Here is a 23618-nt window from a genome sequence, read left to right as displayed (position 1 = left end):
TTCATCACTGGGATAGATAAAGAATTAATTATATGTTTTGCAGTTGTTCTTCGAGTAATTTCTAACGGAAGATATATTAAAATTGATTCTTTGGATCAATATACGCTAGAAAATGCAAAATTGTTCATTCAGAAGTATCCCTAGTTTAACCTCCCAGCTAGCATACACAAAATTCTCATCCATGAGTCTCAGATTATTAACTCAGCTCTGCTTCCAATTTCACAGTTATCTGAGGAGGTTCAGGAGGCTCATAATAAAGATATCAAAATATATCGAGAGCCCCACACAAGGAAAAGTACTCGTAAAAATACAATGACAGATTTAGTCAACAACCTTCTCATATCTTCCGATCTTCTCATTTCAAATATCAAGAAAGTCACATAAAAAATACAAAACTTCCTTGTGGAAGGAAGGATTACAACTATTGAAAGACTCTAGTGAGGAAGAAGAAGAAAGTGCCATTCATGAAGAAAATGTCAGTAATGAAAATGTAATGATGAGGAATCAGATATTGAATAAAAAACTATTATGTTGTGAAAGTGCTTTTAACTTAAAGAAAAAGTGAAAACTATTGAATAACTATTGATTTTATGCATCCAAGAAAACAATAGAGACATAAAAAGTAATTTTGTCCCATTTTGGGTCGATTCTGGCCCACTGTGAAGTGAAGTGAGTAGGCATTAGATACACGCACACATTTAAGCTAGTTTTTACTAGATGAAACTGGTTTTGACGGATTTCGGGTTTTAACGGTATTACCGGTAACATATAAATTTTCAAATTAACATACACATACAGCCTACACAGCATAGATTTACCTTTAATAAATATGGTTTCTTTGCAGGTAGATGAATGAAAGTTATTTAGAATCATATATTGATTTCCTGCTGCCTCTAACTTTTTGCTTTCATTGCCAGACTCTTTCAACCTTCCCTTCTTAATGACTGGTTCAGGAATTTGAAACAATATATTATACGCAAGTACCTAGTTATACTCGCTAAGCTATAACACCAAATACAGCAGACCAGCTGTTACAATATGTTGAAGGAGGGCAATGCACATGAAAATCATTGCTACTTGACACATTTGTAAGGAAACTGGCGTGGTTAACTGGGTTGTGACGTCATTGAAGCCATTTGATGCTCATACATCACTTCTACTTGAGATACGCTACTAGTTAGACGTGTGCAAGTGGTTCTATATTTTTGTGTAATAGTTTGTAGTCGAGAAGTGTCTAGATTCAGTGACAGTGTTTCAGTGTTTTTATTAAGCCTTTTTTTTCACGCTTTCATATTATTTATTCTTTGTTCGATAATCTAGAGCCCCTTCGGGGGTCTCTTACTACTCATACATGGAAAACATTCCGGAAATCATGGAGGAAGCTCTGCCCATTACATCATTTCCGATTGAGCAACAATCACTAACCAGTACCAAGCCCCTTTCATCACTTAGATCTAACGAAAACCAGGATAGGTCTGATATAATGAAACCTCAGTTATCTTATCAATATATATTTTCAGATTCTGGACCCTTCTTTGTCACTATTAGAAGCAAGACTGTGAACATCAATAAGATGCATCCGATGAAGTTCGGTAAATGGCTATACACTAATAATTATGACGTTTTGCAAATTTTCAAGTCAGGATTTAATCAACTTGAAATACACTTTACTTCAGCCGACCAGGCTAACAAATTCCTTGATTCTGATTTCGATGAGCTGTTTCAGACGAAGTCATTCATACCCAATTACAATATCATGGTGCATGGGATCATTGGTGGAGTTGACCCAGACATTTCAATCACGGATATTATAACCAATGTTTCGGTATCTGAAGGATTTATGGTCACAAACGCTTACCGCCTGAATTATAAATCCACGGACGAGAATGGAAAAACGATTTACAAACCTTCCTCTAAAGTTAAACTTATATTTCGATTACAGAAACTCCCTCAATACGTGGTCTTATATTATCAGAGACGTGTAGTGCATGTATATAAGGAGCAAATTATACAATGCAATAATTGTGGATTATTAAATCACAAGTCCAAGTTTTGTCACAACGCTATTCATTGCATGAAATGCGGAGGCCCTCATACCACAGCTGAATGTCAATCAGAGAAACCTTGTTGTGTAAATTGCAACAGGCCCATTATAATACGGAGTTGGATAAATGCCCGAATTATAACCTAGAAAAAAATATTGCCGATACCATACAAAGTCTCCCAGTATCCAAATATCAGGCGAAACAAATATTTAAAGGGCACACTACTTATGCCACTATCCTTAGAACGAACAATAACACTCAGGGTAGCCCAGCAGCTAACTTTCCGCCCCTTCAGACATCAGCACCAATCTCGCCAAATAGTAAACCATCATCTCACAACCCGTGCAATGCTAACAGTACCCCGAACCCCCATACATCTGACAAGAGAGGGTAACGAAAACTGCCTTACAATACTACAGGCTACAATGTTGCTGAATATAAACGGGTACTCAAAGACAACTTTGATCATCCAAGATCTAAAAATCTAACATAGGCATCAGGAGGGGTAAATATGAGACAAAATCAAAACTTTAATGTTTTTAAACAGGAAGCAAATAGTTAAAATTTTGGTAAATTATTAAAATGATGGTAAACTGCATGTTGAATTCAATTTTATAAGTAATATTGCTTCAATTTATATATTTTTTCATCAATAAAATAAAAAGTGTCTTTTTTTTACCCACCAAATGGGGTAAAAAGAAGACAGTTGGGGGTAAATAAAAGACAGCATTCAATCTCCATACCTAAGAGAGCTACAGGAATGGGAGTGCAAAAATAAGACACAGCAGTTTTTTTTTAAGTATAGTATGCTGAACAAACTTTTAATTTTCATTAAAAAAATACATTTTTATAAGAAATAAACAAACCCATGAGGCATATTAGACGCTGATTTATGTTTATCTTAGTTTAGTTCAGATAGTATTAGTATTAAACAAAAATGATTGAAAAACATTCCAGACAACCTGCACATATTAGGCCTACTTTTCACACACATCAACTGGCTGTGCGAAGCAATATTGCATATGTTGTCCAGTGCAAGACATAAATGGTACTGGAAGTATGCCTATAATATCATTTTTGTGAATTAGTGACACATCTGCTTCATTCAACTTGAAAAGAGTCTTATTTCCAGATATCATATTCATACACATTACATCATACTCATCAGTTACAGGATATGTTTTCTGCACAACACAAACATATTTATAAATAACTGTTTTTCTTTTACCGCCTTTAAACTGAACTAACACATAATCTCCAATCTTCACTTCATTTGGCTCAATCACCTCACATATTTCTGCAGGTTCATCTTCTAAGAGATCAATGTCCTGTAAACTATCACCGCTTTCCAGCCATTCTTCATCCTCAGAAGTTTCAGGATCTTTTGGTATGTTTCTCTTCTGCTTTTCTAACTTAGTTTTTCTGTTTCCTACAGGTTTAGGTCTACCATTTTTCAGTTTGCCACACTTGTTCTTTATCAAAGTCATATCCTCTTCTGACGTAACAACTTCACTATGTTGTTTTGTTTCAGGAATGGGAGTAGTCTTTTTAACTTGTAACAGCAAATCTGCAAAAGTGACACTGCTCTTTCCACAGTTTTGCTCAAGAGAACTGATAGGTTCAGGCCCATCTGATGTATTTGAAGGTCCTGGAAGAGGCTGTGACTTGCTAATGAGTGATGCAATCGTGATAGGAGGCCTATTTGATATATTCGAAGGCCCTGCAAGAGACTCTTTTCCAACAGGAGATACCGTTATGGTAAGAGTTCCAGGCTCTGATGCATTTGAAGGTCCTGCCATAGGCTCTGACTCTCTAACAGGTAATGGAGTTGTGGTAGGACTGACTACCTCATTTGTATGGCCTGTTTGTATAGTCATTGCATAATATTTTTCTAATTTACCAGGATCTAAACGATGTTTCGGATATTTCTCTCTGTTACAAGCAAATATCCCTGTTGAATTAAACCCTGCTGGGATAGTTTTTTGTGAAATGCTTTCCTCCCATATTCCACACAACAAATCCACCATTTCAGATCGAGATATTTTCCTCATATTAAGGCGCTGCCACTCTTGTAGTCTTTCATTCCACATATCCTTCAGAGGTTTGAAGCATGCTTTGTCCAGTGGCTGAAGGGTTTCTGTTGTGTGTGGAGGAAGCTTTAATATGGTAATATGTTGCTCTCTAGCTTTTTCTAGAGTTGTCAGGTCCAAATGTGATAGATATCCATCAAATATTAATAGCAAAGGCCTTTCTTTAACCAGACTACATAATTTTATAAACCAATCTTGAAAAATGACTGAAGTCATATACCCTTTGTCAAAACTTGCATAAAAAGTTCCTTTTATGTCATGTTTTCCTTTCCTAGTTGTCCACAAGTGCTGACCAGTAAAAATTATTAATGGAGGAAGCACTTTTCCATCTGCTGAACAACAAGCAAGAATGCTAGTGTTGTCTTTGCTGGATCCTTGTACATTCTGATGTGCCTTCTGACCTTTACCAGCAACACATTTCAATCTTACAGGATTACTGCAAATGTAAGTCTCATCCAAATTATAAATATGAGATGGCTTACCCCCAATGCCTAATGAATCAGTGACTTCTTCTAATCTATCATAAAATTAATATATGATAAATGGATCGGCAGTGGTTGTTCTTCTGTTCATCTATAATTTCTCCAAATTTCTAATGCTTAGGTTATGTCTTCGTAAGAAATTAGTCATCCAATCCTTTCCTGGCCTTCCTGTGTTGCTATTAAAGTGTGTACTGATGTTATTTTGGGAAACATAGTCAGCTACTACATTTTTTATTTCCTTAGTGGTTAAAGCAAATCCCCACTGAGCCATATCCCTTAAATGCGAAGCCAGCTTTCCTTCAGCCTCTAAACTTATTGCTGTCTTTCTTCCACGTTTCTGCAACATCTGTCCAGAAATACGCCTACTTAATAATGATTTATCTAAATTGTACTTTTTTGCAATGTTTCTCAGTGAATCTTTCTTTTCTTTCCACTCTCCCACAGCACTCTGTGCATCATCTTCATTGATTTTATTCTTTTTCGCATAAGACCTAGGCATTTTTATAGGTTAGACCTAGGCAGTACTCAATGCTAGTCAACCTGCAACAAATGATGCAGCCAAAATAGCAATGGTTCCAAAAGCACCAATAACAATATCACTGCGAATAATTGCACATGCTCTTACCTGACTGTCTTCTTTTTCCCCCTCTTCAATATTTTCTTTTGAAACTGAATTTCAAATCTTCAAACAACACCATTTCTCTATCAACTCTGCAGCAAACTAACCAGAAAGCACTATGACTGCTGTAAAGCCTGGTAACAGTTCACCCAACCGTGTAGATACAAAATAACTAGGAAAGTTTGGAGGGAAAATTTGAATTTGTTCTACGAAAATTAGTATGCATTTATTTCCCCCTAGCCCCCCAAATTCATTAAATATTTTTTTACATTCTTTATCTTGTAAAGGATGTTTCTATACTTACTGAAGAGTGTTGTAAATTAAATATATATTTTTGTCTACTAAAATATACGCATAATAAACTTGTTTTACCCCACTTTCTCTGTGTCTCATATTTACCTCTCCTGACCCCTATGTGACTAATCCCACATCACCTAAGCCTTCTCAATCTAATTCTAGGACAACTGCATACCACAGCGAAGAGATAGAACACAATTCACAGGAATTGTCAACTACTCAAAAAGAGGTTCAATCTCAAAAACGAGTCTCTACTAAGCTAAATAAAACTCCATTCATTGCCTTTATTAATAACATTATACAGGAAGCACCTGACTATATCAGACCCTAGTTGGAAGATTTGAAAACTACTTTTGCATGGATAGACTCCAAATCCTATATTGGAATGCCAGAAGTCTAAACAACAAGATTCATGACATATCATACTTGGTATCCAAAAAATTTTATCATATAATCATTATTACAGAGACTTGGTTTCAAAATTATCGACAACAGAACATTAAATCCTACCATTTAATCTCCGCCAACCAGGAACATATTGGAGGTGGTGTCGCAATGTATATCCACAAGTCTGTTCACCTTACTAAGAAATATGAAATGTTTAATATTAATAATAAAATACAAATCATCTCTATCGCAGTCAACAATATAAGTATCATGGGTGTATACTGAAAACCCAGGGAGAATATATCATTACACCAATGGAATCATATTTTAACAAACGTTTCTACTCTTTCAATACTAATATGTGGCGATTTTAATATAGCCAACTTTCATATGCATAGACGATGGCAGCAAATCCATCATCCTCTCATAGAATTTGCTATATTACATGATTGGCAACTTGCATCTGAACATATTTTAACTAGAAAAGGAAGATGGGGTCAGGATGATTCTCAACCAGACTTAATTTGGTCATCCGAAGACTTACTACAGCATATTAATATTAATAAAATTTTGGATACTATGAATAGTGGTCACTATCCGCTTGATATAGATTTATACTTAAACCAAGCCATTTTCCTCAATCAACCTAATCCAGCACAACCCAGACATATTAATAGTAACAGGGTGGATGAGATAATATCTAAATTACAGAGTTTTCAGGATACAATAAAGGATTTTGACGACATACATAACTTGTTAATAGAAGAATGCCGGAAATGTCCTCTCTCTAAACAATCTGCTAGAAATAAAACTCCTCCCAAACCACCTTGGTGGAATGAAGCCTGCAACAGAGCAGTCGCCAAACAAGAGGGCTTGATATATGAGAGGAGTTCATAAGCCGGATTAAGTGTAATCTGTCAAGAAGCTTCTCTCAACTACCAGAGGAGCGCCACAAGCAAGCAAAAAATTGCGGGAATTTCAAAAGACTTCTCTTCACCTGCCCTGTATAGCCTATTATTATTTACAATTTATTACTTATAAATACTCTGCACCTCTCTGTTATATTAATATTTATATCAATGTTTGAAATATAACCATCCCTATTAATATTTTGATTTTTTGTCGTTGGAATGAAGATCTCGAGCCAACACCATCAGCATTTTCAGATCGTGATATGCCAGGAAGTGAAGGAAGGAAAAGGATTGTGAAATATGAAATGAATTAGACATGACCTACCAAATCTGTCGTGGTTAGAATGCATTAAATTTATTTAGGTAACAATATTTTTTTCATAAACATGCAATATTATATTTTGTTACAATTAACTTCTACAGTCTTATTGCAATACAGAAAGATTTCATGATCCTATTAGTGCAATAATAATTACAATTAACAACATCACAGGGAAGTGTTGTATAAAAAAATCATATGTATACTTGTCTATTGGAAATCGGAGATTATTTCATAAAAAATGTAAAGGCAGTTTATTTAATTTTCTTCAATTTCTAGATATATTATTAGAGTTATTGTGTTATCATCCTCAGTAGAAATCGAAGTCTGCAATGCTGTATTCTTAAAGTCTTATACAAATATATATTGATGTTGCAAATAAGCAGTTACAATGTGTGTGTGTTTTGCCTTGTGATAACATAGAAGGCTAGTGTAACTGTCATTGTATTTAAATTATATGAAATGTTAAATATGATATATGCAGTACCTTTCACAAGCTTTGTTTAGTGTGTCGAGAAGATAGCTCCTGTGTTTTATATACAACCCTGACCACAATGTGTATTACACAATAGCGTATTACCAGGATCACTTTCTGCATCCAGTTTCACAAGCACATGTAAAGTCCAAAAGGCACACAGCTCTTCAAATCTTCGTAATGAAATTTTTATTCTAATACACCATCAGTGCTAAGAGGAACACCTAGATGAAGAAGCTTGACATTGCCCCAGAAGTTTCTCCACTTAGAATGCAGACAGAAATAGTTGAACAACATTCACTCCCGTTCTCTTCTGGAAAGACAGTAACACCAAAAAGGAGGAAAATTCGAAGTCTTCGCATCCAACTGTACCGCTAGAGTATGGAAAGGGAAAACAAGGTACGAGAAGAACTGAAGACAGAACAAGCCCTGTGCACAATGAGGCAAGTTGTGCCTAAGCAATTACATGAACCAATAAAGAAATTGTACAGCTCTTGTTCACAATTTGCTCAGGGATGTCACTGCTCATCAGAATTGAAATGTAAAACCCTTAATATTTACTTACAAAGTCCAAGTGCAACAGAATTTTCAGAAAGTCATTGAAATTTCCTTCTGAAGCCATACTTCTACATAAGTTTGCTAAATATACAAATGATGCTGATTTTGTGAGAAAATATTATATGAGCTAAAATATGCTTGTGACAAAATGACTGCCAGGTGAGCCGCGCTGTCACATATGCAATGAAATGCCACTAAATATCAGTTTAACTTGTAGCAATAATAATGAGGATACTGTTGATGGGTTTGGAAACACTCATTATCAGGTAAAACTGCAAATCAGGTGCTTGTGTGTGTTTACGGCAACTGGTCTTTGTCATAATTACAAGCAGGTACAGAATTAGTTTTTAACAAATTCCGGTACTCCTGATACATATCTAGTAGACTTCATTTTCAATGCAATTCAGACATTACAGAATGTTGGCCTTAAGGTAATAGCAACTGTATATGAGCATAGGCTTAATAATCAAAAAGCTTACATCTTGCTTGGGGTAAAGCCAGAACAACCATTCTATTCAGCAAATGGTCAGATAAGAATTGTTTAATTTTTTTACACAAACCATCTCTTAAAATGTACACGAAATATGTCGAAAAAGTATAATGCAATAGTTCAAGACCAATATAGGAAAATGGAAACACGGACATTAAGCCATGCAGTAGCTGCAGACATTTCCTGCTAGCCAAGACTGGCAGTACATGCAGGAGATGCAACACATAGAGCAGAATTTGTAGGCAACATGGACAAGACATTTGATTCACTGAATGGAAGTACAGTTTTCGAGAATAGGAAGACAGTATGTGCGGCTGTGGAAGAAAAGTCTATGCATGTATTCACCTGGAATGAAATGTTGAATTTTTAGTAGTGTCAATTTTATAAATAGTGACAAACTGTGCATGTGCCATCCACATCTCGTTGAATTTATGACTTAAATGGAGCAAAATTACTATGGGAAGTTGTTAAAAATTTACACTGATATGCACTCGCTCTAAATTTGGAGTATTAATCAAGATTATTTAGAGATTTACTTTTGCATAATTAGAAATAAGGATGGTAGAACAAGCCAGATAACTCTTCCTGCAATGATATTCAGTACAGTAATCGGGCATTGCTGCTTAAAATAATGTTATGTTCTAGTAACAAATGAAATTGTGAAAGAGGTTAATAGCTGGTGAGGGAATCTTTTAATTTCTCCGATGTTGATAATGAGATCGTGAATGCAAATGCATTATAATATATTCCTGGTTATATTGGTAAGAAGGCATGTGATGCTAAACAGTGCATTTATTGTCGTGCAGCTCTTTCAGACAATGAAAAATACTTACAAGAGGGCATAACATTCATGTTCAAAGAATATGAAAAAGTAAATGAAGATCCTCAGTTGCCCTCAACGCATTTATTAGAATGTGTAACACTGATGACCAAAATGTTTCATAACAGCTTAGAAAATCTGCTGTCAGACAATGATATAATAAAGCAATTTAATGAGATTTATTCATGATAGTGTTAATTTTGATTTTCTTTCACACTGTAACTTCGAATGCAAAAATTATTTTTTTTCTCACTATAATGTTAAATCAATGCAAGACTCAGAAAACTGAATGAAAATATGTCTTCTGATAATATCAAAAAAAAAAAAAAACAAAAAACAAAAAAAACAAAATTCATCTTGCACCAATAAATTGCTAACATTAAATAGCATAAATGTAATATAATCTGAAATTATATTACATAAAACTCCATTTTATTGATGCAGGACTTTTTTCATTTTCTTTCCTTCCTTTCTGTAATCATCACTTGACAGATTTTCATTCATTCGCCGTAATCTTGCATGAATCAGCACTCTTGTGAACAACGAAACCAAATATCTTTTACAATCAGAATTACAATTAGGTGCAAGGAAATCAAAACAAACTTCATCCTGAATGAGGCTAGTAAATCTCTGTACTACATCAGACATAGAAATCAGGTTTTTGAAGTTATTATCAAACTTATGTGTCATATCTTCAACACATTTAAGTAAATTCGCTGAAGGATATTGGAGAACATTCGTAACTTTTTCATATTCCTTAAAAATAGGAAATGTTATACCAGCTGGGAGGACTTTTTCAGAGTCAAGAACAGCTGTGCAACAGTAATTACAGCACTGTTTTGCAGAACAGAGCTTTTTGGCAAGATAACCAGCAACATAAAACATAGCATTGCTGTTAACAAGATCATTACTCAGGTCAGAGAAATTACAACTGCGTGCAATGAACTGATTCACCTCAGAGTTTGGTGGGTTAACCACCATCTCACAACTAGTACCTGTTGACCCTATAGATGCTAGGACAACATCATAGTCAATTTCACAATTTCCCTTGTCACTACATATTAGCATATTCTGGGCAGCAACTGCTCGGAAAGCATAACAAAAGTCGTTACACGAAGGGTTGTCTCTATTACCACCTTTCCTTCTGATTATACAAAATGTGTTTTCCAAACAATTTTGGTTTATCCTCCCCATCAAAAGTGAGTGCATGCCCTCTTTCTTAGCAACCTCCCACAACAATTTTGCAGCATAAAAATGTTGTACCCAACCATATGTGGATGGTGCATGTATTGTCTTTCCTTCAGTATTTATAAATTGGACAGACTGAAAAAAACTCGCCATTTCCTCCCAGACTCCATGGCGGCTGGTACCTTCCTTCACTGCACCACATAATGGCTTCATAATGTCCGTCATCACTCTGCCATTTAATGAATCAAAAGCTTTATCCACATAACCTACGAATTTTCCAGTGTGTACTCCTCCTTCAAGCATCCCAAAAGATGACATCGTGAGAATGGCTGCAGCAAACAAATGACTTAAAACTCTTGCTGCTGTGTGCACCCTCGTAACTCTGAAACCAGACACATAAACATCTTTATCAGTTAGTTTAGTCGCACGAAACTCATTATCTTTATCTGAGTTATATAACTGCACAATGTGCTCCCATTTTGCAGTGTAATTATCGTAAAACTTAGCAGAATACTTTTTGAACATGTTTCGTGTACTTTTAATCAAGTGTGGACTGTCAAAAAATGGTACAATTTTCCTGTCATTTATTGTAAAGGAGGGCTGATCTGTAGTAACTTCCAATAAATGATACGCCTTTTGATTGTTAGAGCCCTGATCACAAACAGTAGCTACTACTTTTAAACCAATGCTTCTCAGCTTCTCTATTGCTTTGACAATGAGTTCAACTCATGTATTGCTAGGGGTGCTTGAATGTGCTAAGAAATAGCCCAGAACTTGTTTGTAATTACTTCAAATATCTCTAACCATAAACACAAGACCTTGGTTGGCAATTCTATCTGATGAATAATTGCCAGAATACCTCTCAAAGCCATCTACGATGTCTTCATTACTATTGTAGCACAAGTTTGCTTTTAAAGACATTTCATCCCACATAAGGCAACACAGTTTGTCAGTCTCAGTTATCTTACTACAGGCATTCCTTAGTATGTCAAATAGTTTATCACTAAAACCATCATCAGTGGTAACTAAAATTAATGACGATCTGGACTCAATCTGGACATGGACACGGAAATTACGACTTAAACTAAATCCAGAAAAATCATAGTCAATCAATGTGGGCCATTCACGTTTGTTAAGCACTATTACCATACCAAATTTGTCCCCGATTAAAATATACAGCACCGAAATTCCGTTCAGTGAATCAGTAAAGAATCCAGGTGTTTATGTGGATAAAAGTTTAAATTGGAACATTCAAGTTTCAGAAACCTGCAAAAAAGTATTCTCATTAATACACTTGTTTAGGCGATTGAAGAATTTTCTACCCTTTTCCATGAAAAAAATATTAATGCAAACACTCGTGATGCCCCACTTCGATTACTGTGATATTCTGTTTACTGACCTAAGCGTTACTTCGACGCAGAGACTACAACATGTTCATAATATGTGCGTCCGTTTCGTCTGCAATATTCGCCAGGCTGATCACATAACACCATCCCTCGAAATGTTGTCCTGGCTCCGTCTAGAAGATCGTAGGAAAATCCACTGTCTTTCCCTTGTCTTTCACATATTGCATTTCTCCACTCCTGTCTATCTTGCGCCTCGTTTTCAGAATTTATCCACCCATCATAACTTAGACACATGATCACAACACTCCTCAATGTTATCCATTTCCTCCCACCGAACATCCTCATATTCGTCTTCTTTCACTGTGGCTGTTCCTCAGCTTTGGAATTCCCTACCGAGTAATGTCAGGGACTGTCAGACATTAAACCAATTTAAGAATACGCTAACAAAATATTTTTCTAACAAATCTTTTAACAATAATAGCTGTTTCAGGTTTCTCAATGTTTAATGGTTATATATATATATATATATATATATATATATATATATCACAATTAAATATCTAAATTATCTCATTATTATTATTATTATTATTATTATTATTATTATTACTATTACTATTATTATTATTATTATTATTATTATTATTATTATTATAACTATTTCTTACCAATGTTTATTATTGTCACACTAACATTACTTATCCAACTTTAATTATTTACTTTCATGTTGTTTTATGGTCTAGATATTAATGTAATAACTATGTAAGCAATTGTATTCAATTAGAATTAGAGTCTGGCTGGGCGGAAGAGAAGGCCTACTGGCCTTAGCTCTGCCAGATTAAATAAATACATAAATTATTATTATTATTATTATTATTATTATTATTATTATTATTATTATTATTATTATTACTTTTGCAATACCCTAAGCAATGGAGGCTTTGAAGGGAAATTTAATAACTTCCTAATCATCCTATAGGAACTTGGGCTCTGTAAATAAATGTTAAGAGCCTTTGTTTTCATTTCTAGTGACCACCAATTCCTCTGTACACACCGTGCATCTGAAGAGATACAATTTCTTACTGGTTGATATAATGGCCCAGGAACCTTACTCTTTATACATGCAAGGGCAGTGTGTATCTTCGGTTCTTTCTGCGTAGTCTTGAGAACTCTTCCTCTCGAACGATGCAATTGTACTCAAAGATGCGAATCTTTCTCCTCTTTGGTGTTAGGTCCCGCAGAATCTGTATAAAACGAAACAACAGAAAATATATAATTATAAACTAACAGTAAGAGTAAGCAGGCCTATAACACCACGAATAGAGGGTGCAGTTATGGGGTCTACTAAGCTCAATACAGGCTACTTATCTTTTCCTATAAATAACAATTACATAATCTTCAATTTTGACAGAATATACTGTATGTGTGTAGTTCTGAAGCATTGAAATTGCATATCATCGGCTTATTTTAAAAAATCTTGTAACTGCATTTCAGAAAATTGCACATAAGAACTTTTTATTTTTATACCCAGCTAACAATTATTATGCATTTGTTGTATACAAAAAGTAGAAGCATTTTCATACTAACGAGGTGTTATCAGGAGACGCATTTTAAAAAATAATAAATTTTGACTTGGTTTTAGAAGTAAGCTGATGATACCTAAGAAGTATATGGTTACCTTGACCGATGGAGATAACCTGAACTTTGCAAGGTATGGCTTCTCTATTCAAATGTGTGCAGAGGGTACTTGTGAAGTACTTATCTTCAAAATGGTCCGCACACACCGAAAGCTGTTATGCAATTTCTTGGGCAGATTCACCTTTAGGTCTTCTCTGCCCATTGCTTCTAGCCATCCCTTGTATCTGAAATAAAAAAGGAAAATAAAAATAATAGGATAAATATAAATAATATAATGTATCTATAATACAATATAATATAATATAAATATAAATGATGAGCACAGGAACACTATTTCGTGGTACCTTGTAAAATCACTGGGATATGCTAGAAAATGAAAAGAAATTGCTCCAGTGACCTTAAAGATAAAATATAAATAATTCCTCCATTTGTAATACTTTTTTGGTTAGCCTTTTTATATGTTGAAAATTTGTAGTAAAACGGTTTAAGTATAAACTACCATGTCTCAGTGCATCTGATTCCTTCGATTTTCTGCTTTATCTGAGTGATTTTATAAAGAGATACAAACAAGCGTTCCTGTGATTATCATTCGGTACTTTGCCTCATCACACATGACAGAATAAAGTTACTTAAATCACTGAAAATAACTTCTAAAATTGTAGCAAACCAGATAAATCAAACATCGGTGTCGTGTGCAGTAGGGTACCGGAGTTTCAGTACAAAGAATAACTGCAATAGATCCTTCTCTTGAAAATTATCCACCACGTGGTATTGTTAATTTAGATGAATACATAATACAGAAATTAAATATAATACATATATGTATTATGGAATGGCCATGGAATGAGATCGGAGAAACAGAACAGTTTGACGTTATTTATGTGAACTTAATAGTGTCATTTAAGGTGTTTCGACTTATTTTATGTAAGATATACATAGTAATTATTCTTTTTTAAACAAAGTGGTATTCGCATAATGATTTATTGAATGACTTTTGGAAAATAGCGACTTTTTCGCCTTGTTTCCTGCAATGTTGTGTGTTGCTATAGACATTTTATCAACAACGTCCAGGTTTTATTGGTTTTGCATATCGTGATATGAAAGTTTTATAGTTCTGTGCTGTGTCTGATATAAGTTTTGGAATATACTGTAGGTGAGACTATTGCGATATATGAGACTTTACAAATACCATATATTATTATTAATTTATAGACCCTTACTTGGTCAAGTATAAGCAAATCTTTTATATTTCTTACTACATGGAGGCTGCAACAGGAGAAGAGTCAACCGACATAAATAATATTTCTTTAGATACTTGTAACACAACGCAGAGTTCTAATCAAATTCAGTGTGATTATTGTGAAAAATGTTTCTTAAATTCAACATACATATTAGTAAATCCCACCCAGATATTCATCGAGAACGTCTCATTCGTAAACAACCCCGATGTTCAACCACCGTGTGGAAGAACAATTCCAATAATTTAACTAATAATTCTGAAAACCACTCTACTGCTAATACAAGTCCTTTATCCTTCTACAAACAAAATCTTTCTACTTGGAATGATAAATTTAGCGCACAGTTATCCGACAATGTGTTTGATGATGTGACACAGCAATTCCTGATTTTCTTATCCGAAGCAATTGATTATCTACCTGGACCCAAACATCCAACCAGGAAATATTACGAAGCAAGAAAACTAAAGAAAAATTTAAATAACCAGAGGACTTACAGCAGATCCACTAACCCAGAAAGAGCCACAAAACGAGACCGACAGAAAAGAAAAAACAGATTTCTTTATGAGAAAACACAATTTGATTACTTCAATCAACGGCAGAAAGCAATAAGAACAGTACTGAGTCAAAATAAACCAACGTGCAAATTAGATGTCAGCGAGATGCAACAACTTTACAGTTCAAATTTTTCTCAACCAAATAACAATATTCGATCAGAATATCCATCCCATTACACCGAAGCAGAAATACTCGAATTAGATGAAACATTCCAGAAATCTATCACCAAGTCAGAAGTTGCGCTTTCAATATCTCGAATCGCGGTGGACACCGCTCCTGGCCCAGACCACGTCCTGATGAGAGTTCTGAAGGATGATACTGCTGCAGAAATCATCTCCTCCATAGCTACAAGAATGCTCCATATTGGGCACGTACCTCCATGCTTCCAGACCGCAAGAAGTGTTCTCCTTTATAACTCTGGTGACGAAAATGACTTTAAAAACTGGAGACCAATTACTATTTGTTCCGTGTTACGTAGGGTAATTGAATGTGTCCTCGATAAATGCCTTCGGGAATACATAAAATTCAATCCTCATCAGAGGGGATTTACACATTCTCCAGGAACAATAGTTAATACATCCCTTCTCAGGTCCACTTCAATGTCCGCAAAATCTAAAAAATGTGATGCAACTCTCGTTTTCCTTGACGTTAGTAAGGCATTCGATAATATCGGGCACTTGTACCTATCAAACACATTAGATAGCTTGGTTATTCCAAGCTTGTTGAAAACGTTAATTTTGAAACTTCAACTAAATAATTCCACTAGAGTAGAAAACAATCATAAAAAAACTAATCCCATTGGTTTGCGAAAAGGAGTTATGCAAGGATTGCCCCTTTCACCCGCATTATACAATCTATGTACTGATCACATCCTTAATGAAATGTCAGAAGACTCGATCGCTGCCAAATAAGGTTTCAATCTTGTTTCAGGTTTAAAACCTATTACTGTACTTGGTTTTGCAGATGATACTGTTATCATAGCTAAAAACAAAAACTCTGCTTTAGAACTCACAAGGATGCTATTGATCGTTTCAAAGCTATTGGTTTAGATATAACTTACTTACAAATGGCTTTTAAGGAACCCGAAGGTTCATTGCCGCCCTCACATAAGCCCGCCAGCGGTCCCTATCCTGTGCAAGATTAATCCAGTCTCTATCATCATACCCCACCTCCCTCAAATCCATTTTAATATTATCCTCCCATCTACGTGTCGGCCTCCCTAAAGGTCTTTTTCCCTCTGATCTCCCAACTAACACTCTATATGTATTTCTGGATTTGCCCATACGTGCTACATGCCCTGCCCATCTCAAACGTCTGGATTTAATGTTCCTAATTATGTCAGGTGAAGAATACAATGCGTGCAGTTCTGTGTTGTGTAACTTTCTCCATTCTCCTGTAACTTCATCCCGCTTAGCCCCAAATATTTTCCTAAGCACCTTATTCTCAAACGGTTTAGATATATATGTAAATAAATCTGTAGCTATTAATATTTCTCGCGGTAAATTGCATCCAAATCAACTAAACATTTCTGATGACACTACTATCACATGCTTAACTGCAAATGAGCATGTACGCTACTTAGGTGTTAATTTTTCTGATGTTTGTATATTTGATTCCCAAACCGTTTTAAACGACCTGAAAACTAGATTAGATTTGCTAATTTCGTCTCCTTTATTACATCCTGATCAAAAGTTTTGTATATTAAATTCCTCAATTTGCCCATCATTAATCTACACATTTCAGACAATACCCTTGAAAACAATACCCAATACTTTTTTAGATAATGCTGATAAAATTATTAAAAACACTCTGAAAGAAATTTTGCAACTACCAGCTGACACACCCGATTCTATGATATATACACATCGTAAATATAAAGGTCTTGGTCTTTTTAAGGTATGCTGGGAATCCATGCTACAACACATTAACGGCTTAAGGGTATTACACAAAACTAATGATCCTTACATTACTTCCACTAGGGACCTTATTGAGGAGAGTAAAACATGTTTAAAGAGCCTTAAATTAACTCCTGCTAATTCTTCTTTAAATAATCGTGAAAATTTTGTGGACTGTCGAAAAGTTAGAGACGCTTTAAGAGACAAAGAATTTGAAAATTGGTGTACATTGTAACAAAAGGGTAAAGGAGTGATTCTTAACAAAGAGTTCCCCCCAGCAAACAGCTGGATAAGAAATCACAAAGGTCTAACGCTCTCAGAATGGATAGACGCCCTTAAAATGATAGGCTATGTCGCTCCGGTCCGAGCTGTACCGGGTAGAAGTCGGAATGGTACCCGCTGTAGGCGCTGTCTCAGCGAGATTGAAACTCTTCCCCATATCCTTGGCTTCTGCCCCTATAGTGAGGCCCTTCGCAACATCCGTCACCATGCTGTCTGTTCTATGCTGGCCGAGGCACTGAAGGAAGTAGGGTTTACAGTCCATCAAGAGGTGCAGGGACTAGCCACACAAGGAAGTGTTCGGCGAATTGATATCATTGCCATTAAGAACAACTCGGCATATATTCTTGATCCCACCATCAGATTTGAGACACATGCAGATCAACTGCATGAGGTGGACAGTGAAAAGAAACGGATCTATGAACCAACAATCCCCGTTCTATAAAGATAAATATAGCCTGTCCCACATTGATGTGATAGGTCTGATGGTGGGAGCACGAGGTACCATATCCTCCTTCTTTGCCAACACATGTAAAAACTTGGGCCTAACACACAGCATTGTGAAGGAAATAGCCATTAGTGCCCTCAAAGGATCGGTTCAGATATTGAGAAATCATTTGTATGGGAGTGATAATGGAAATTTCAAGTTATCTTAACCGATGGCTGTTAATTGGTTTAGATATCAATGCCAATCAATCCATACTATTATTTTTCTCGTGGTATATGGCATTCAAATCATTCTAACCTATCTGATGATATTTCCCCCCCTTTCTTAACTGTAAATGATCACAAACGCTACTTAGGTGTAAATTTTTCTGACATTTTGCATTTCGATTTCCTAACCGTTTCAAATGTATATCATTTTACCTTTTAGGTGTGTTTCCAAATTGTATGTAATACGCTTTATCAAATCTGGCAACCTTTCCATAAGGGAAGCTAAATTTATTATTATATATAGATGCGTGTGTATATATATATATATATATATATATATATACATATACACATACACACACACACACGAATAGTATCCGGTATCTTATATAATTTATAATGATGCACGTGACTAGAAAAATCTACAGTACATCAAATTTGTTTAAGTGATAAAATTACTATTATTGTAAATGAAAACTCACCGTTCACTATCTCGCGATATTTTGAAGAAACACTTATTTGAGTGGCTGTCCTTCTTATTTCTATAATTCAAATATTCACACTTCACATACGATGGCATCTTTCACAGTACGCAACAGATACAAGACAAATCAAGATGTCTTCCTTCTCCTTCGGTTCTTTCTTTCACCTTCCTACCTTAACAGGACTGACAACTTAAACCAAAAGCACGCATGCTCATTGTCCATTTCTTGGCATCTGAATTCAGTGCCGGAATGTTGATAAGAAACGATGGTAGCGTTCGTAGTGTCGGTTAAAAGAGTTAGCGGCGATTGAACCCCTCTATTATATTTAAGTCCTCTTGGTCTGGAATCAATGCTCCATTTCATATAGAAATATGAGAACAAATGGATGAGCCATTTGCAATGTATGAGATCCCCTAGAATCCCAAAAGCTATGCTTCACTATCAGTCCCATTGGAAGAGATCTCTGGTACGTCCCAAAAAGAGCTGGGGAGAAAATTCCTCTTTATTATGAGATTGTAATGGCCTACAACTTGTATGGATGATGATGAAGTAGAGGTGTTTGGGAATGCTTCTTGTAGCAAAAGCATAGTGTGGTGGTTTTGGTTTTTGCACACCCACACTGCATATGCAAGGAATTTATCGCCATTGGGTACAATTTAAGAGAAAAATATTATATGCTGACAAACATTTCAGAATATTATTGTTTTACAAAATATCTTAATTTGGGGCTTTATACCTGAAAATGTGCTACATTACATGCTCAGCAGTCTCTTATGTACAGGAACACCTGAAATATGCAAAAATATGTAGAATTGATTTTGAACATTCTGCATTACAGCTGTTTAAAATGATTTTACATCATTTGCAAATGGACAGTAAAATATGCAGTTGCATATGACTCCTCACCCTATTAATATGCCATTCAATGAAAGCCTGTGAATGCAGTTAATTTTGCTTGCAGGCTACCCAGGACCATTCGAGGCCTTGTGTGTTATCCCGCAAATCCCACATCAGCAGAAGATGAGGAGGAGGAGGAAACAACGAAGAGTTGCTGCTGTTCATGTTTGAGATATATATTTTGTGGGCTTTGTAGTCGTTTTATGTGTAAGTAGTTATAAATTGTATGTCTAAAGCCATTTTTCAGATAGATCGCCCTCAGCCTGTTCTTATATTTCCCTCCCCACTTGTTCAAAGTTGAGCTGTTACAGTAGTAGTGAATTATGTGCACTCCTTAATGTTACCAACCATTAAATCTTTCATTTTGTTTGGCGATCTCTTTCTTTATGTGCTAAAAATGTCTGAATCTCATGCTCCGTCCCTTGGTTCCACTCAATGCGGCGATAATTAAGCACATGTGGTCGCATTTTCCATTAATTCCTTCGTTTTCCGATAGTCACAACATGCTTAGAAATGTTTGGAGCTGTAGGCGTATTATAAATTAATCATATTTTTATGGCCATGCAACAGGAAAGGGGTGTACGTTTTTCTTGGTTCTTCTTGTTTTAACACTTCGTCCCAAGAAATTTCTTTTCTTTTGCTGCCACTAAAGTGCACTGAAATTAATCTGTGAATGGCAACAGACTTACTGCAAGCTAAACTCATGCATTTCCTTTGTTTTCTTGAATATAGTTAGTAATTACGAATGTTCTAGAATTTTTAAAGATTATGTGGTATTTTGTTGGAAAGTATATTTAAAGACCATGTTGGGTCCGATAAGCTGTGAGAAATTCCAAAAGTTTTATTAATATTACAATAACATAAATGTTTTATTTTAACATTTTGATGAATGTTTTCGGTTCAAGGAACCATCATTAGATCCCCAATTAACCTACAAAATCTTATGAACAAAGTATTATAAACAATCGGTGAAACCATGGGTTTTATAAAATAGATTCGGATGCATAATGAATTATGATATCACATATTGAGTCACAAGTAAATGAGTAAAATTCATAATAGTACCATAAAACAGTAAAAACTGTATGTACAAGAATAGAATTGTTAAAAAGTAAATGATCAGTTCACTTTTATGAGTATAAGATTAAGCTATATAAATAGCATAAGCACCATTCAATGTGACTGCATAACAAGATTAACATGAAGGCTGCATTTACAAATGTCAGATCGATATGCTGATGTGAATTGGCAGAGTAGTGAAGAGAGGTGAATATGCAGCTTCATGTGTGGTAAGACTGGAGTAACACTTGAGACATGCGTGGTCTTGTAATCTGAAAGTATGTACAAATTCTTATTTACTATATTGAAAGGATTAATAATGAAAATTATTTATGATTTGTAACCAAATGATGTTAATTCACGAAACACGAAAAGAAGGGGGGCAACCAATTAAATAAAGAAATTACTTACCTAGACGGAGCAAAAGAAAATATATCCGTTGTTGTATAAAGTTCAGCCACAAATGTTGACGAACGTTACGCTTACAAAAGGACTAAGTAACATCAAATTGAAGGGTGGGGGGTGGGGAAGAAGCATATTGGAGTATCGGAAGTCACGTGTGTAAGGAGAATTTAAATTATAAAGCAGACTATGTATGTTTGGGAATTGCTCATTCAGAAGGGATAAACCATTATTTAATGCTTGTGAAATATAAAATTCTTCAGCAATATGTATATGTGGATTGTCACCCATAGGATGAATGCCCTGTAGTGTATTATTTATATTGGTTAATTCATGACCTTGTTCTATCAGATGGGTTGCAAACTTTGATATTCGTTTACTGTATTTGAAATCGGAAACATTTTCATTAAACTGGGTTGGTAATTTCTGTGAGTTTGACCAATGTATTTGCTAGGCCAATTTTTCCATTGTAGCATATATATGCCACTATTTTGAAGTCGATCTCTATTATGAAATTTTTTATTAGGTATGACGTTATTTAATTTATTATTAGTGCAGAAGGCAATATTCATATTGTGTTTTTTGAAGAAGTTGTTCAATTGGTTAGAAATCGGTCCAAAGTAGGTCATGCTTGTCCATGTTTTTAGGGGTTATTGGTTCAAGAAAAGTGTGTTGAGTTTTTTGTAAGTTGTTGTTACGTTTTTGGAGGAGGCTGTCTACTGTATGTTTTTGGAAACCATTATCTTGGGCTAAACAGATAATATAATTATATTCTTTATTATAATTAGATTTACTTAGTGAAATAGTTAATAATCTATCAATGAGGAAACGAAATTTACTAATTTTATGAGTTTCTGGGTGGTTAGAAAGGCTGTGTATAGAATGATTAGTGAAGGTTGGTTTCCAGTATGTGTCAAAATTAAAACGGAAATGTTTTATAAAAGTTTTGAGGTCTAGAAAGTTTATTGATTGGTTAACAGCTGACTCGGAGGTGAACTTTATGATAGGGTGTAAATCATGAAAGGAATTGGTAATATTTATTTATTTCTCTAATGGCATGGAACATTAACAAATAGTCATCAATTGTCCATCTGATTCATTATCTTAATCCTGGCTTCCCAATAGTTTCTGTTCTGCGAAGGGCCAGGCATCACATTAAGTGGGCCCTGTCCATATCTTCATCCAGATTACAGAGCATGCAGGTGGGCGTTTGAAGTAACCCAAACTGATAGAGCTTCTTGTCTTGGCCATGTAAAAAAGTCTTCCAGTTTGATTCTAAACTCATGAGGTATTGTTCCTTCATTTGTAGAGTTTAGAGCAGTGGTATGATACTGATTTGAAGCAACTAGTGAGCATGGCAGCTTTTTTCCTAATGTATCTGCCTGTTCATTGCCAGAAATGTGACAGTGTCCAGGGATCCACAGGAGCTAATTTGAGTTTCCTCAGTGTCTCGCAGCAGTCATGAATCTCCACTGATGCAGCAGCTCAATTGATTCTATGGCAGATCTTGAATCACTCAGGATGACAGTCTTGGAGAATTTTGCAACATGCAGTAGAAGTTGGTTTAATGCTGTTTGAATGGCTTGATTTCTCCATCGAACGCTGTTTTGAATGATCTGATGGATTTATAAATAGTTGTCATTGTTTTCTAATGCCAGGCATTTGTCAATAAAGTCATTTGACCTCTTGCACTCCAAAATTTTTCAAAGATATTATCATGGCCAGCCACTGAAGCACAGATTTTGAGGTGTTACGAATCCATTTCTTGGTTTGAGTTGCACAATGGGCAGTTAGGGGACTGATATATTCCAATTCTATGCAGGTGTTTGGCCAAACAGTCATGGCCTGTTGCCAATCTAAATGCAGCTACAGACGATTTTCGTGGTAAATCGGGAATTAACTGTGGATTATGATGCAGAGACTTCCATTTTTTCCCTTGAGATTGTGTTATCAAATTTTGTTTGTTGAAGTCTAAGTATGTAGATTTAATAAATCTTTTCACAGAGTAATACGTAGATTTAGTAACAGGTCTGTAAGTAGCAGTGCTTTGCTAAAGCATCCGCATTCTAGTTTCCCAGGATTCCACAATGGGATGGTATCCATTGGAATACAATTCTTTTATTGAGTGATATTAATTGAGAGAGCATTTTAGTTATTTCTGCTGTTTGAGATGAAGGTGTGTGTTTAGATACGATTGATAGAATAGCTGCTTTGGAGTCTGACAATATAACTGCATTTTTAAATTTATTGATGTGGCATAGAAGATTCCTGAGACTTTCACTTATTGCAATGATTTCTCCATCAAAACTTGTTGTTCCATACCCATGAGATCTATAAAGTGAGAAGAGACAGCACGTAACACCTGCACCGGCACCTTGTTCTCTGGAGATCAAGGATCTATCGGTGTATAAATGAAGCCAGTTTTGTGGAGGGTACCTAATATTAATTGTCTCTAAAGACAATTGTTTCAGTATTTCAGTGTTTACTTC

General features: G+C 35.3%; 1 protein-coding gene across 4 annotated transcripts in view; it reads left to right on the top strand.

The window, feature by feature from the left end:
* LOC138710145 (uncharacterized) overlaps positions 1 to 22681 on the top strand; it is a 333732-nt gene extending 311051 nt beyond the window's left edge. For 2 of the 4 annotated variants that reach the window (XM_069840773.1, XM_069840774.1), the window contains one exon: positions 19733 to 22681. In XM_069840773.1, the coding sequence (XP_069696874.1) occupies positions 19733 to 19883 (151 nt within the window). In that variant the 3' untranslated portion in view covers positions 19884 to 22681. The remainder of the gene's footprint in view (positions 1 to 19732) is intronic. The other 2 variants (XR_011335100.1, XR_011335101.1) reach the window with 2 other exon arrangements.
* Positions 22682 to 23618: the final 937 nt, after the last annotated feature.

This window comes from Periplaneta americana, chromosome 12 (assembly GCF_040183065.1).
Source record: "Periplaneta americana isolate PAMFEO1 chromosome 12, P.americana_PAMFEO1_priV1, whole genome shotgun sequence".
Taxonomy (NCBI): domain Eukaryota; kingdom Metazoa; phylum Arthropoda; class Insecta; order Blattodea; family Blattidae; genus Periplaneta; species Periplaneta americana.
The sequence above is the reverse complement of the archived record's forward strand: the minus strand, read 5'-3'. Positions and strand labels throughout refer to the sequence as shown.